Source organism: Medicago truncatula, chromosome 8 (genome assembly GCF_003473485.1).
Source record: "Medicago truncatula cultivar Jemalong A17 chromosome 8, MtrunA17r5.0-ANR, whole genome shotgun sequence".
Lineage (NCBI taxonomy): Eukaryota > Viridiplantae > Streptophyta > Magnoliopsida > Fabales > Fabaceae > Medicago > Medicago truncatula.
This window is the reverse complement of record NC_053049.1, coordinates 231,152-247,341: the sequence shown is the minus strand read 5'-3', so window position 1 is coordinate 247,341 and position 16,190 is coordinate 231,152. Positions and strand designations below refer to the sequence as shown.

The 16,190-nt window shown below is 33.4% G+C and overlaps 3 protein-coding genes across 5 annotated transcripts; 1 reads left to right on the top strand and 2 right to left on the bottom strand.

Moving 5' to 3' along the window:
- Nucleotides 1–954: 954 nt before the first annotated feature.
- LOC11435397 (serine/threonine-protein kinase STN8, chloroplastic) lies at nucleotides 955–3,746 on the top strand. Its single transcript, XM_024772071.2, has 4 exons — nucleotides 955–1,656; nucleotides 2,215–2,388; nucleotides 2,585–2,989; nucleotides 3,086–3,746. The coding sequence occupies exons 1-4, from the start codon at nucleotides 1,048–1,050 to the stop codon at nucleotides 3,434–3,436; spliced, it is 1,539 nt and encodes a 512-aa protein (XP_024627839.2). The 5' UTR covers nucleotides 955–1,047; the 3' UTR covers nucleotides 3,437–3,746.
- A 40-nt stretch (nucleotides 3,747–3,786) lies between these two features.
- Nucleotides 3,787–6,853, bottom strand: LOC11435396 (subtilisin-like protease SBT4.9). Its single transcript, XM_039828666.1, has 2 exons — nucleotides 6,382–6,853; nucleotides 3,787–5,544 (listed from the first exon to the last, which is right to left on the bottom strand). The coding sequence occupies exons 1-2, from the start codon at nucleotides 6,851–6,853 to the stop codon at nucleotides 3,812–3,814; spliced, it is 2,205 nt and encodes a 734-aa protein (XP_039684600.1). The 3' UTR covers nucleotides 3,787–3,811.
- A 6,509-nt stretch (nucleotides 6,854–13,362) lies between these two features.
- Nucleotides 13,363–16,088, bottom strand: LOC11435395 (mannan endo-1,4-beta-mannosidase 6). 3 transcript variants are annotated; one of them, XM_039829683.1, is made up of 7 exons: nucleotides 15,960–16,088; nucleotides 15,351–15,428; nucleotides 14,800–15,262; nucleotides 14,580–14,702; nucleotides 14,118–14,329; nucleotides 13,524–13,997; nucleotides 13,363–13,456 (listed from the first exon to the last, which is right to left on the bottom strand). In XM_039829683.1, the coding sequence occupies exons 1-6, from the start codon at nucleotides 15,986–15,988 to the stop codon at nucleotides 13,565–13,567; spliced, it is 1,338 nt and encodes a 445-aa protein (XP_039685617.1). In that variant the 5' UTR covers nucleotides 15,989–16,088; the 3' UTR covers nucleotides 13,363–13,456; nucleotides 13,524–13,564. The 3 variants fall into 3 exon arrangements, with proteins under 3 accessions (XP_039685617.1, XP_039685616.1, XP_003626672.2); XM_039829682.1 differs by lacking the exon at nucleotides 15,960–16,088 and having other exon boundaries at nucleotides 15,351–15,545; XM_003626624.4 differs by lacking the exons at nucleotides 13,363–13,456; nucleotides 15,960–16,088 and having other exon boundaries at nucleotides 13,477–13,997; nucleotides 15,351–15,545.
- Nucleotides 16,089–16,190: the final 102 nt, after the last annotated feature.

The following is a 16,190-nucleotide window of genomic DNA, read 5'->3' as shown; positions in this document are numbered from 1 at the left end:
GGTGGAATCCCTTTATAGATTGTTATATATTATAGAAGAAAGAGAATAAAATATTTTTGAAAAATAAGATTAAAATAAAGTTTTTTATAGTGTTTAATACTGTTCATATTATTGGTAATTGTTCTTTCTATTGTGCTGTGGAGTAGTCCTATTTAGGATTTAGCTAATTTTTAATATATAATTCAATTAATATCATAATTAAGCCCAGTAGAAAAGCGAATAGTTGGACATGTTAGCGTTCATCTTTTCAATAGTAATTCTTAAACAATATACAAAGGGAATACATTTTTTTTATTGGACTTTTCATTATTTAAATTATATCCTTAACAAAATTTGAATGCTATATTGTTGGTGTTATTGAAAAATATAATTTCTTTTTATTATATTTGTATTATTATTTGTAAAACATAAACATAGTTTTTTGGTTGTGGCTGAAGTTTGAACCCCAGACCTTGCATGTATTATGCATTGTTCCTGGCAACTGAACTTATCTCACGAGGACAGATAAACATAATTTGTTACTATTTAAAAGTCAGACGCATCTTTCGTAAAAAATTAAAAAAATCACAAACATATAAACAACATTACTTATGATTTACACGCGTGAACGTAATAAAAAAGGAAAGAATATTCTTTCAAAGAGTAGTGTTATTTGAACAACTATTTGAGATAACTTTTGTGACAATTTATTTTTTCTCTATTTTCATTGGTCAAAAACAATAGAGAGAGAAAAAGGAAGAGAGATAATAAGAAAATAATGTGAGTATGAGAGAGAAAGTTATCAAAAAAATTGTGATAAAGTGGTTGTACAAATATCATTTCTCACTTTTAAAAGACCCTGATTTAATTTAGCCTAATATTTATTCATCCAAGTATAAGGAGGGGAAAATATGTACGATGCAAGTATGTATGTTTATATCTGGCTAAGGTTGATGCCTTAATTTTGGACCAAGCAAAGAGAGATAAAATAAAACAGGAAGACGTGGCAAGAGAGGTGCCTATGATGATGTTACTATGTTAATTGTAGTTTGAACTTGGAACGAATGAATGAATGAGCATCATATCATATCATATCATAACAATATGGCTTCTTTGCTCCATCCAACTCCAACTGTTACCACTATACTTAAGCATCGAACATCAACAATCTGTTTCTTCTGTCCCTTAAAACCTACAAATGTTTCTTTCTTAACTAACACAAACCGTGTCAATACCAACACTACAAAGTGTAATGCATTTTTTGATAATAATGTCACCAGTGGTTTGTTGGAGGTTGGTGGGGACCACATTCCTTCTTTCCTTCGATCAGGACTACTTCAGTTTCAAGAATTATCAGACATGCAGAGATGGGAGTTTCTTCTTTTTGGTGGACTCATATGGATATACTTAACTGCAAGACCAGGTGTTCTTATTGGTGCCATTGATGCTTACCTTTTTGCTCCTCTTCAACTTGGTTTTGACAATCTATCTGGAAGGAGAAACTTGAAGACTGGTGATTTTCTTGTTGGAGATAAAATCGGTGAAGGGTCATTTGGTGTTGTTTATTCTGGTGTTTTGATCTCAAAGAATGTGGTGGATGTTGAGGAGGACAAGAGAGGAAGATCCAAGGCAACAAGGTTGGAACCCAAATCTAAGGATAAAGTTATTCTAAAAAAGGTATGCATCATTAACCCCTTACTTGTTGTCTAAATAAAATTGAATTTTAGTATAAGGTAGGATTCTGCAATGTGAATGCTCAGAGCAACCAAAATAGGCTATAGCACAGACTGACACCTCGGATTGAAGATGTGTCCGCGGCTTGGCATGACACATGTGATTACATTCAATTATTTGGCCACGACACATGTCCGGCTTGTTAACGTTGGTGTAGTGTCTCTTAAAATTTGGGTTGGACCTAACTCAATCCTACAAAATCGGCCTGTGAGGTGACGATTGTTTATCACTTATTGACTCATGTTCATGTGATATCTCTTTCAATGTGGGACCCTTCACAGTGTCTATGTTTAAGTTGGTGCTTCATAGATCGGGAGCGTTATTGTTTTAAATTTAAACCATCCATGCGGCTTTACTTAACATGCAACAACTTTAGCTTCTTGAAGAATTGTTGATTTCTGATTTGTTCTGTATTCTGCATTCTTATAAAATTCTGTTTTTAATGATTAAGGAGATAAAAGATTAGAAAGTCTATTTGCAGCTGACTAATTGAATATGCAGGTTAAGATTGGAATTCAAGGGGCTGAAGAATTTGGTGAATTTGAGGAATGGTTCAATTACCGGCTATCTAGAGCAGCACCTGAAACATGTGCTGACTTCCTTGGAAGTTTTGTGGCTGATAAAACAAACTCACAGTTCACAAAAGGTGGAAAATGGCTTGTTTGGAAATTTGAGGTGCCTTGGCTCATATTTTGATCGTATTATTTAACATTAATAGCCTTAAATTACCCAGACATAAATTACTCAAATGTCTAAAGTTTTATTACTTGTACTTCATTTAGGTGGTTTTAAATGTTATCTTAATTTATCATCTGAATCTGGTCTGTTCATTCCTTAACATGCACTAATTGGAGAGTTATCCATATCACAGGGAGATCGTACTCTTGCAGATTATATGAAAGAGCGCAACTTCCCTTCAAACTTAGAATCTGTCATGTTTGGACGTGTGTTGCAAGGCGTAGATTCTTCTAGACGAAATGCATTGATCATCAAGCAAATCATGCGCCAGATAATTACTTCTCTTAAGAAAATTCATGATACAGGCATTGTTCATAGAGATATAAAGCCAGCCAACTTAGTGGTCACCAAACAGGGGCAGATTAAACTCATTGATTTTGGTGCTGCAACAGACCTTCGGATCGGAAAGAATTATGTTCCCGACCGCACCCTTTTGGATCCTGACTATTGCCCCCCAGAACTCTATGTACTCCCAGAAGAAACACCAAGTCCCCCACCGGCGCCAATTGCTGCGTTCTTTTCACCAATCCTATGGCAGGTTTATTTTATATACCCTAATTATGTCGTGAAAATATGATTATTTCATATATTGCATTGGAAGTGCTAAAGTTGTGTTATGTAATTATCGTTGCAGTTAAACAGCCCTGATCTGTTTGATACTTATTCGGCTGGGATTGTACTCCTTCAAATGGCAATACCAACCTTAAGGTCTCCTGCTGCTTTGAAGAATTTTAATTTGGAAATAAAAACCTGTGGATATGATTTGAAAAAATGGAGGGAATATACTCGCCTCAGGCCCAACCTCCAAATTCTTGATAGTGAATCTGGTAGAGGTTGGGACTTGGCAACAAAGCTTATATCTGAAAGAGGTCCCGTAAGAAGAGGACGTTTATCTGCTGCTTCAGCTTTGAGACATCCTTATTTTCTTCTAGGAGGTGATCAGGCAGCTGCAGTTCTTTCAAAATTAAGCTTAAGTAGAAAGTAACCAGCATGAATGTCAGTATATCATCCTTTTCTAATTCATTTATATTTTCAGAATTATTGTTGAAGGAATTTTATATCTCAAAGAAGGAACTTTTTTCCTGCCATATAGATTTATATTTTTCACTAGACAACAAACTCAAACACTAGCAAGAGCACTTGGTGGTTATAGGGCTTAATCAGCCTTCTCTCATGATTTCATTCTGCAAGTAAAACTGCCCTTCTTCAAAATTCTTGTTTTTTTGTTTTTATGTATATTGTATTTTGGATTATTATGAAATCAACAAGAACAAGAACAACTATAGAGATACAAAGCATCAAAATTTATTTGAGACTCAATAGTCACACATTTAGTTTCTATAATATAGCAATAACATGTTTAGGATAGTCTTTGCACGATGATTGGACTCTTCACTCTGTGGGTGCCATCTGACCAAACAAGTGAGGAGGAAGACACCATTTGTTTTGATTCTGCTCCCCCAACAACAGTGACAACAAATGATTGTTTCTCATTCAATGATCTGAATGAGAGAATTTTTGGCTCCACACTAATCTTTATATTTTGAATTGGGATGACAGTAGCTGTGTAGCTTGAGTTGGGAGAGCCAACATTTGTAACTGTTCTATGAATCTTGACATTGAAATTTTTATGAGACTCAACAGGAATCACCAGTGCTGGATAGTTTATATCTTTCACAAAGGATCTATTGGAAGCTCCATGGCAACTTGAGTTTTCTCCACTAATCTGTTTAATTTTGTTAGCATCATAACCATAATTACAAAGCATCCGAACATAATCTTCCTTAGTGATGTCATAAACAAGTCCAGGGTCAACAGCTTGTTTTGGATTGACATTCCCAGATCCATAAGCAAACTCACCTGCCAAATCATTATAAGTACCATTAACCGGTTTTGCCGTGGTCATGATGGCAGATTTGATAGATGCTGGCGACCAATCTGGATGAAATGATTTCACATATGCAACAACTCCAGCAACGTGAGGACAGGCCATAGAGGTTCCAGATTCTATGCTGTATTTGACCTGTCTTTTGTCATTTATATCGTCTGAGGGTGGTGCTAGAGGTGAATATGCGGCCAAGATATCCACTCCTGGGGCACTTATATCTGGTTTCATAATTTCTAGAACCAACGGATTTGGGCCACGAGAAGAGAAAGAAGCAACTGTAGGAGCATTGTTGTCATGGAAGATTTCACTCTTCAAAATTTCAGCTACAGGGTATTTTGTGGAATTTGTGTAAGATTGAACTAGAACATAGTCCTTTGTATCCAAGTTAAGTGTAGGCTTTAGAGAGACCTGAGGAGCATCATTTTTAGAATGTGTAACATTAAGGATTGAACCAATTGCACCATTCGCATAAGCCAATACTTCACCCCCTGGTGTTCCACACAAAACAAGCTTACCGTTCACCATATTTTTGTCTATACACTCGCACATTTCAGGTGATCCATATCCTCTTGGGCAAGCTTGAGCATTACAGACAACTATTGGGAATTTTGTGCCATTTGAGGGGACAATATTAATTGACTTACCAATAAAAGTCTTTCCATTTCCAAGAATGAGCTTATCAATGAATTGACGATCTACGGTAGTTGCAGCAATACTAAATAACCAAGGTGCTACACTAGAAACACTACTTGGTTTAGGACCGCTGTTTCCTGCAGCCTGCACCGTGAGTATTCCCTTTTCCATGGCATGAAAAGAACCAATGGCAATAGGATCTTTTAGAAATTCTACAGCAATTTGGCTTCCAATTGAGATTGTGATAATGTCAACTCCATCAGCAATGGCATCATCAAATGCAGCTAAAATATCCTTTCCGCTGCAGTTACCATCTTTGTCGCATACTTTGTATACAACAATCTTTGAAGACGGAACTCCACCTCTTGCGGTGCCTTTTGCAAGATCATAAAAGCTCACTCCCTCCACCTCTCTTCCACTTGCCGTTGATGCCGTGTGGGTTCCATGACCACCATAGTCTCTTGCACTTTGATCACTGCCGTACGACCGTGCTCCAATAATCTTCTTGTTGCAAGTGAAGTTACCACCGCCGGCACAAACTCCCCTCCACTTTTTTGGAATGGGACCAAGGCCTGATCGATCATAGAAAATAAATCTCTTTAACCAATTAAAACACTCAACATATATGGATATTGTCAATCTTTCTAATCATATTGTCTTTTCTTTTGTAAAAAAAAATAAAATCATATTGTCTTTTGTTCCTACGATAAAAATGATAAGATTGGTCAATATCCTATAATAATTAGGGTTAATTAAGTAAATGGTCCCTATAAATATTCATAATTTTTTTTTGTCCCTATAAAATAAAATCACACTTTTTAGTCCCTATAAATTTTTCATCAGCATTTTCAGTCCCAATAAATTTTTTCCATCAGTATTTTTAGTCTTTATCAAAAATTTCCATCAACATTTTTGGTTCCTAAAACGCTTAAGGAAAATGTCACAGGGATTAAAAAGTGTGATTTTATTTTGTAGGGACTAAAAATAAAACTGCGAATATTAATAGGGACTAAAAACTTAATTAACCCTAATAATCATGACCACCCATTTATAAATATAGAGATGTGTGTTGGTTTGATGGTTGAGGTGAGGGGTGGAGATGTGTGATAAGGAGGTCAATGGTTTGATCTTCGATATTATAATAATAATAATAATAATAATAATAATAATAATAATAATAATAATAATAATAATAGAAAACAACTAAAGTTTGTCTTTTAAAAAATATCATTTATTAATAAATCTTCGTAAAAAAAAGGAAATTTGTTAAATATAATAATAAGAAATTGTTCTAATTAATTGAATAAGTATCATTTTATGAGGTGAATATTTCTTACATATGACGATTAAAAAAAAGTATGATGATTACACTAAGATATCATGACCATGACTAATACTAACATTTATACCTTTGTCCGTAAAACTTTTAGATTCTGGCCATATTCCGCTATCTATAACTCCAACCACCAAACCACTCTCAAGTAATTTATCTCTTTTGATTGATTGAGGAAATCCAAGGAAGTCCCATGACCTTGTAGTTTTTAGATGATAATTTTGACATTGAAAAACTGAGACCACACCTCTCATGCCAATAAGCTTTTCCCTTTGTTGGTCATTAAGTATGGCAGCAAAACCATTGAAGCTCCTGTTGTAACTTCGAACTAAGCGATTTTCTGCATTGCTACCATCAATGATTTGTTGCAACATGCTTTGATGATGAGAGGTTGGATAATATGATGTTCCTTTAGAAAGTGAGCCCATGTATACTATGTAAGTTTTACTGCTTTCATCATCACTTTCTATGGCATCGCACACCAAGATAATTATTGATAACAAAACAACAGATACAAATATGAATAAAATAGCATTATATTTGACCATTGTTTGCATTTGTGAAATAGTGAATAGTTTGCTCAAACCCAAACAATGTATGTATGCTATATACACACAAGAAAGTCCAAATTATATCTATAGTCAATGATATTAAAATTTCACTTTCAAAACAAAATCATGAAAAAAACCCTCTAAATAAATTATTATATAGATGGAAAAGGAAATATTTTCAATTATTAAGAAAAGAGTAGCTTTAAGAACAAAGATTTTGACTGAAATAATATTAAAATTATATTATTAAATAGACATATAATAACTATTCCCTCCCTACTTTTAAGATTCATAAAATAAATAATATATTTGGTCTATAATATAGACCAAATACATTAAATATTCAATGAATCTAAATGTTATTTTTTTCTTATAAATGTGACCGGATGGTGTAAATGGTAAAAAAACAATAGTGATTCATAAAGTAATACATCATTTGATATATGTATGATATAAATACTTGACAAAAGACGGGCACTCACGTGCCCGTGTTTTTGCTCTTTTTATTACACTAACATTTGAAAATTATAAATGGTATTTTTTTAATGAAATTTTGATTAAAATTAAAAATAGAAATGTTTGTTGCTTTCAAGTTATAACAAACCAAATTAACTATGATTATCAATTTCAGTGAGAACAACATTATAACAAAAAAAATGTTTAAAAAAAATATAATCTATTTTTTTTAATGACACCGACAACAATCTTTATTATAGAAAAAGTTTTTTAAGAGTATAATTGGAAAGGAAAAGAAGATAAAAAAATTATATGCACACACACACACTAGTGTATTTACCCGGCGTTGCCCAGGTTAGACATATTCAAGAAGATAAAAAAATTATATGTATGATATCCGCAAATAAAATTTATCATGAATTGGAATAAGATGAATATCTTAATAAATACACACAAATATAATAAAATATACCATATTATAAATACTCGTAAATTTATAGATGCACATACAGATAAAATTAATTGGATTTAGTAAAATATTAACACATATATAATAAAATTAACTTTTAGGAATTTGTGTTATTTCTGTTGAGATATACTATTGATTGATTCATGATTTATAGTTGAAGAGAATCATACGTAATTGTTGAGATATTTCTGTTACATAAAATATAGGAATTTAATAAAAAATTATGTAAAATATTTAATAGATAAAATCAAAAGTTTGTTGAAGTTTTAGGTTTTACAAGTTTGAGAATTGGACCCTTCTTTTTTTTGCTCTGATAGGGTTTTCGCTTCCTTGCTTTCTTCTGCCACTGTTGGACCCTTGTTCCGGTGTGGTTTTGCCTGCCCCAGCCGTGTTTGACTAGCAGGCGGAGCTCGCACCACCAGCCTTCAAACTAGGACTTTCGAAATCACAACAACTCTCCACCGTGTCTATCCCCACTACTGTTTTGCCTTCAGCCGCTACTACAATTCAGCGGACAGATGCTGCCCCTAAACCATCGTTTTCCCAGGCTCTTCGTGGACATACGATACTAAGCAAAACATTCGTTGTTTGCTTCAGATTTTTGATGACTACTCAACGGTCTCGGGGCAAATTATTAACAACAGTAAGAGCCGCTTCTATTCTGGAAATATGACTACCACTCGTTCTCAGATGATTGCGGGTTTGCTGGGTTTCAGTGAAGGTACCATTACGTTCAACTACCTAGGATGCCCGGTTTTAAAGGGGAAACCGAAATGTATATATTTCCAGGCAATCACAGACCGAATCAAAGTGAAACTTGCAACTTGGAAGGGAGCGATGCTTTCTATCATGGGAAGGGTTCAACTCATTAAATCAATCATTCACGATCATATAAACACCAATTTTGAATAAGAAAACACAATATAAGAAATCACAATATTCTTCACACACACAAAATCACAATAAAAAGTAATATAAGAATAAGAAATGTTAATCAAACAGTAAAACAATAAAAAATAGAAAATAAACAAATAAAAGAAAAGATAATGTGGTTGAAAGTGGTTTTTTTATGGGAGGAAGAGGTAGATGAAAATAATGAAAAACAATTTGTCTATATATAGGAAAAAAAATTATGTCATGATCAATTTTGATTGGCTAATAAAAAATAAATGAGTCATGATCCATTTTGATTGGCTAATAAAAAATAAATGAGTCATGATCTATTTTGATTGGTTGATGAAAAAGTATTAAATGAGAAGAGAAATTTGAAAATGCCATGTGTACTTTTCAAAAAAATTAAGGCAAATGTTTATAATAGAGATAGAGATTCAACAATCTAGTTATTTATGTTAGCATTATTTTCTGAATTTATGGTTTTCCTTTAAGTTTTCCTTTGTAAAAACAATGTGAACCTTTGTGTATAAAGGGCACACAAAAATTGAATAAAAGATATAACAAAAACTGAATGTAATTCATCTAAAAGAAATTATGATTTGCATTCAGTTTTTGTTATATGGTATCAGAGCTATGTTTCATAAGAAAAGTCCAAGTATATCTTGAAAAGTCATCAACAATGGTCAAAAAGTATTGAAATCCTTGTAAAGATATGGAACTAATGGGGCCCCATATATCCATATGCAAAAGATCAAAGCAATTGGAAGAAGTATGTTCACTATTTGGAAAAGATAATTTGGTTTGCTTAGCCAAGTGACAGTGATCACAAATCAGATTTTTATTGAAATTGATATATGGAAAGTAAGTACATAGTTGCTGCAGAACAGAATTTGATGGGTGGCCTAGCCTATAATGCCACACATCAAAATTATTATGAAAGCTACTAATAGAATGATTAACAGAAGATGGAAAACTAGTGTTGTTAAGATTTTCAGTTGCAGACTGAGAATCATCAGTTGTGACAGAAAAAGAAACACTATTAGGAAAGGAATGATCCTTAGGAGTTTGATTGAGTATGTAGAGGTTGTTAATGAGCTCAACATCCCCAATCGTCCTCTGGGTAGATGTGTCTTGAAGCATACAAGAATTAGAAGAAAATATTAATAGACAGTTTAGGTTCTTAGTCAGTTGTGAAATCGAAATTATACTTAAATGGAACTCTGGTAGAAACAATACATTATCTAAGTAAAGGTTTTCAGAAAAGTGTATACTACCAGCGTAAGAAGCAAATAACAAATTTCCATTAGGGAAGCTCACTAAGATAGGTTTGATTTTAAAGATAGTTGTAAAGGATTGTATGAAAGGGCACACATGATCCGAGGCTCCGGAGTCTAGAATCCAAATACATGGATGATATAGAGACTTACCTGTCTTGGCAATACTTGAAACCATGTGAGAAGATGTGTCGTTGGTTATGGATTTTCCTGTTGAAGACTCAAGCTTGAAAGATTTGAGAAGATTTATCAGGTACTGGTACTCAGTCCGTGACAAGGGCAAGTTGTTGTCAGCTGTATTAGAATCAACACTTCTGTTATTGTTAGGGTGTGGTGTTGGTTTAGGTTCTTGACCACCGTTGTTAAAAGAGGATTTCATAGCATCAAGTTGATTTCTTGATCTATATCCGGGAGGAAAGCCATGCTTGAAATAGCAGTTCTCAACAGTGTGGTTAGTTTTATTGCAGTTGGAGCATAACATTGAGGTTTTAGGACCTTTCCCACGTCCTCGACCTAGGCCATGATTTCCTTTGTGTTGAGCAGAACTGGTACTTGAAGAATTGACATTGAAAACGTTGGATTCAGAAGGTTGTTCAGTGGGAGTAGAGTCTTGTTGAATAACCAATGAATATGTCTTAGAAATTGAAGGCAAAGGATCCATTAAAAGAATCTGGGTTCGAACGTTGGTGTAATTGTCATTAAGCCCTTTCAAGAAACAGAGTATATACTCATTATTTTTATATGTACGAACAGAGGTGGAAAGTTTGCACGAACAAGGTATGGCACAAACACAAGATGGAGTAGGTCGCAAATCCTCCAATTCGTCCCAAATGATTTTCATATTATGATTTGCATTCAGTTTTTGTTATAAAAGAAGATGGATTCTGATAATAAAAAAAATCACTTTGTGTGAATTTGGGAGCTTTGTTTCTGTTTGATTCTAGATTGAATCATGTTTTGATCTTATCAAAAAACAATGTTTCTTATGACGATCCTCTACCAAGCTTATCATATTCCTTGGATTGAGAATTTGTGTTGGTTTTCATTTCCCGTCTATTTCTCATTCCTTACTTTTTAATACCAAATTTCGTCTATTATTCACTAGTATACAAAGGCTCTGTTTGGTAAAAATAAACTATAAGCTAGCTGATAGCTGATAAGCTAGCTGATAGCTGATGACTTATAGCTGAAAAGTTTGCTTATTAAAAATATTGTGTTTGGTAAAATGAGCTGTTGAAGTGGCTGATAAGTATAAAATGACATAAAAGGACATGTCTTTTTTTTTTAATATACATATAGACACACAATTTTTTATAAAGTATTTATTTTTTAATATTTTTAATTATAGTTAAATATGTTTTTGGTCCCTATAAATATTCAAACTTTTGGTTTTAGTCTCCATAAAAAAATTATTCGACCTTTAATCCTAAAAAAAAAATTCACCGAACACGCCATAAGCTCATGAAAAAAGCTTGTTACCAAACACTATAAGCTCATGAAAAAAGCTTGTTACCAAACACGCCACGTTTTCATCTAACGAACTTATAAGCTAATCCAACAAGCTATAAACTAACTTTTTTGTGTTACCAAACACAGCCAAAATATAAAATTACAACCCTTCTGTCTTCATCAACGACCGAGAAGAAGAAAGATTTGGATTTTCAATTTTAAAGGTTTCAAATATAATTTTAGTGAATTCCCTCAAAAAAAAAAAAAAAAATTTAGTGAATAGATTTCATTCACAAGTTGTCAAATGGGCTACACAAGTGAGCCTCTCTCTCTCTTGAGATTTCTTCTCATTCATCCACTAAAGAGAGGTGATTTATGATCAATTTTTGACCCAAAATTACCGCTTTAACTCGTTTTTCTCATTTTCTTTTGTTGAAATATGTGATTTTCACATCTATTTCGTTTTTTATGAGATTTCGTCGTCTTAGTACAACGTTAGTTTGTTTGTTGTCTGTGTGCGGCGTTGTTTGTCTTTCTTGTTTTGTTCAATTCAGTTTGTAAGATTAGCTTCGATGTAGACATGGCAACAAAATCCGCCCCCGTCCAGACCCGGCCGCCCCCACCCCGAATTTAACGGTGAAAAGCTGATTTACCTGGATGCGGGTGCGGGTATGGGGAAAATTTGGGTTTTTAGCATCCCCCGCCCGCACCCGCTTTTTGAAATTTACTTTATTAAATTTTATAATCTTATTTCCATTTTAATATATTATTACTCTTTAGAAACATATTTATGACAATTATTTTGCTCTTTTGAAAAAAGTTTATTAGATCTTTAATTATTAATATAATTATTGTTTTTTATTACTATGAAAAAAATATGCATTTTTTAAATATTTTATAAAAAATAGAGTTTTCGCGGGTGGGGGCGGGGCCGGGAGACCCTTCCCCATTGAGGGCGGGGCTGGGTGTTCAATTTTTACTCCCAATATAGTTTGGGGATGGGGGCAGGGGCGGGTGCAGGAAGCGGGGCGGAGATCGGGATGCGTAAAGCCGCCTGTTGTCATGTCTACTTCGATTTAGTGCAGATCAAATCAATGACTTTAGCGTCGTCCACGTTGCAGATCCGGAGACTTGAATATAGTCATATGTGTAGGCTTTTTTACTTTTCCATTTTATGCTATTAACATGGATCCATGAGTTTGTTCGTTCATCTTTTTTGTTTTTAGCGAATTTGCATTGTATCATGTACTCTATCATTTTGAACGAAGAATATAATTTATACTTGTAAAAAAAAAAAAAAAAACAATAATTTTAGATTAAGATGGAAAGGAAGAGAGAATTAAGGCTATAATTAGAATTTTAGATTTCAATTTTAATTTTCGGGGAAAATTGTTTTCGAAATTAAAAGGTTTTCTAAAAATAGGATTTTTCAAAATAGAAATGAAAAAACATTAATGTATAGTTATCATAAAACCTATTTATGATAACTTTAGGTTTTATATTTGTCAAAATAAAAACAATAATTCAGGTTTTATGATAACTTTTTTTTTTTTTTTTTTGTATAAAACCTAAATTTTGAAAGGTGGGTCAAGCTCTTCCTATTTGTCAGTGAAACCTAGAGATTTAAATCCGCTGCTTTGACGAAGGCATGATAGAATTTGCCTATATTTTATTATGATTTTTTCTATGCAATGAACATTATAACCGAAAATAAGGTTTAGTAAACTTGTAACAAATATAAACATATATATATATATATATATATATATATATATATATATATATATATATATATATATATATATATATATAATTTTTTTTAAGGAAAATATTTATATAATTTTATTCACATGAATCTACGAATATAAGTTAAAACGAACACACCCGTAGAAAAAACATTAATTATTAAACATAAATTACAATTTTATCCTTAAGTTTCGATTTTTTCAAAAACAAAAGTTGGATTTTTTTTTATCAAATAAAAAAGAGTCTAAGAAGCTTCTTCGTTTATAAAAGAAGTGGGTCTATTGTAGCGTAATCCCTGTCTCAAAATAATTGTTTTTTTGACATTTTTCTTTGTTTCAAAAAAATTGTCTCTTTAAAATATCAATAATGTTGTTTGTATTATTCTTTTTCAATATTATACCTTTATTTATTCCAACTTAACTACTCCTCATCCTCATAGAGTACATTTTGCAACACCTTTTTCTTCTTACAACCCCAGTGGCATCTCTCAGAGCAGAGGGAGTTGAATAGAGCAAGCCTTGTGGATTGAAGGGATATCATGCTTGAAGTAGAAGGAGCTTTTGAGAGAACAATTGCATAACCATCATCCATGTAATCTGTTCCATCAGGAAAGAACTGCCACAAAAGGCTTCCAGCCCCACTACCTCCTTTCTTTGTAGAGTTTAGAATTGTCTTGTACACAGTATTTATAAGTGTATCTCTATATGTTGAATTATAACCAGGATCTTTTGCAGATACACCAAACTCACCAAAAACAACCGGCATTCCAAGATACTTTTCAGCATCATCTATGTGGGCTTCCATCCAAGACTTCACAAATGGGATATGGCTATCAGCAACTGATTGTGAAATCCTTCAACAAGGTAAGCCTGAATGTTAGATGTTTAAAGAAATAATGGTTGGCAGAACTTCAGTACTTCTATCATGTATGTGATAAATACTTAAGTAAAAGTCATCAAGGAAGGAACCTTACCAAGAGTCTGGATATATATGAGCAGAAGCAAAGTCGACACCTAGAACCTGGTGGTTTCTGATAAAATCAGTTCCAACCTGTTGAGCATATGAATTTGGGTTGAACTGAAATCTCTGAGGTGTTGAGGGGCCATAAAATCCTTCTAGGCCAATCTCCAGTAGGTGTTTCGGATCAATGCTCTTAACATAGAATGCCATCTCTTTTATCCATTCCTAGAGAATATATTCAATTGAGTTCAAGGATTTGATATCAGAAAATTAACTTATTAGTTGAATGCATGGATTATTATTGTGTTTGGGTTTCTTTTTGAAAATACGAAAAAAAAATTAGAAAAGAGGGAAACTTTTATTAATAAATTGGCGCTAAAAAGGGGATGTGCGCGCGTGCTTTTGTTCGAAAGAGTTCAAATTGGTTATTTAAAGCTCTTTGAACTGAAATAAAAAATATTGAAAACATATATACCTGTAACGTATCACCCAAGGAGTCAGAGGTGCATCGAGGCTCATTCATTAGCTCCCAAGCAAAAATTGTTGGATCTTCCTTATAAGTAATATTTGTGAGTGTGTTAACTCTATTGAGCACAGTCTACACAGCGATCAATCAAGAAATAGTATAGGAACCAAATTAGTTTAAAAGAAAAAACAGGAAGCATTAAGTTTTAGGTACATCTCAAGGAACTTGCCTTGACATGGTCCTTGTAGTAGCCTCTGAGAGTTGGATGTGAGAAAAAGTCATCATCAGAGGTCAAGTTAAGGCCAGCAGCATTACCCCACTTGACATATTGTGCTTTTCCACCATATGCCTCCCAATTGTTAACCAATGATAATATGAGTCTGATTCTGTATTTCTTTGCTTCACTCACCACAAAATCCAGGGCTTTGAATACTACTTCATCATAAAGTGATGGAGATTTCTGAAGGGCTCTCCATTGGCCATCATTAAACGCCCAAGTCCTACAAACTGTCATGCCAACTGAGGATGCATGTTTGAACACCTGAGTGACCCTTCCTCTTGTCGACTCGTCCGCAGCAAATACCATCAACCAATAAGTGTTGAATCCATTTACATAGAAAGGTTGGTCATTCACTACAAATTGGTTTCCTTTCTTTTGCACCATCTGCCATTCAGCTTCCTCCATTTCACTCCTTAAACCAAAAACCATATATATTTAATCAGGTGCCTAAAGTTAATTAGAATTAACAAACCTGAGACTCTATTAATAATAATACGTACCCATAAGTTAAGATGGAATTTGGTATATGAATATTGCTTTCCCAATCTTCATATTCAGTGTCATCAAATGCAGTTGAGCTGCAGGTTTGAGTAAAAATAGTGAGAAAAATGAGAAAGGAAATAACACATAATTGAAATCTCTTGAATATTGCTTCCATATGTTACCCAGCCAGAGTGTGTATGCATGTATTGGACCACATTGTGATTATATATATATTTGTGATCGATCAATGTTTGACACATCAAAGACAGAAGAGTAGTGTGCAAGTTGAGATCAAGTTTAACCCTAACTTTGAAGCTAAGAAAAGGTTATATATGTATTCCATTATTAAGCCGGCAAAACAAGGGTAGGAGTAAAGCAGCAAAAATATGTCAGTTCTAATTCCTAAGGTTCAAGTGGGTTCCACAGACAAGCTAGAAAGAACTTATGGATAAAATATAATACAAGAGCAAGAGGGAGAATATGATATATCTATCCATCCCTTAATTATATCTAAAATAAACATCTTTATAATAATAAACTATAGCAGTATTGAATTGTGATATTGAATATGTTTCAATCAGATGCATTTTGATGATAAGAATTCAGAAAACAAAAACCATACGTACCTGTTTATTTGTCTCTGTGTTGTGGCCATGTAGTCAGCTGCAGGTGATTGATCCTTTGTTAAGGAAATGCAGAAGAGATGGGATTCAATGATTATCAAAGCAAATTAAAAGAGCAAACAAGAAAGCCATGTCGGTTTGAATTGCCACATTTTACTTTGCGTATTATTAATACCTCTATACAAAAATCAACACTCACCATTTTGGAACTATTATTAGTTTCAGTATTACCCA

Bases quoted from the DNA above. Each gene is read 5' to 3' on its own strand.
- LOC11435397 (XM_024772071.2), top strand. From the start codon at position 1,048: ATGAATGAGCATCATATCATATCATATCATAACAATATGGCTTCTTTG. The intron at 1,657-2,214 runs GTATGCATCATT...TTGAATATGCAG, and splicing joins ATAAAGTTATTCTAAAAAAG to GTTAAGATTGGAATTCAAGG. The intron at 2,990-3,085 runs GTTTATTTTATA...TTATCGTTGCAG, and splicing joins TTTCACCAATCCTATGGCAG to TTAAACAGCCCTGATCTGTT.
- LOC11435396 (XM_039828666.1), bottom strand. From the start codon at position 6,853: ATGGTCAAATATAATGCTATTTTATTCATATTTGTATCTGTTGTTTTG. The intron at 5,545-6,381 runs GTATAAATGTTA...ATGATCGATCAG, and splicing joins TAAAAGTTTTACGGACAAAG to GCCTTGGTCCCATTCCAAAA.
- LOC11435395 (XM_039829682.1), bottom strand. From the start codon at position 15,508: ATGGAAGCAATATTCAAGAGATTTCAATTATGTGTTATTTCCTTTCTC. The intron at 15,263-15,350 runs GTACGTATTATT...TTTTGGTTTAAG, and splicing joins AATTCCATCTTAACTTATGG to GAGTGAAATGGAGGAAGCTG. The intron at 13,998-14,117 runs GTAAGGTTCCTT...ACCTTGTTGAAG, and splicing joins CATATATATCCAGACTCTTG to GATTTCACAATCAGTTGCTG.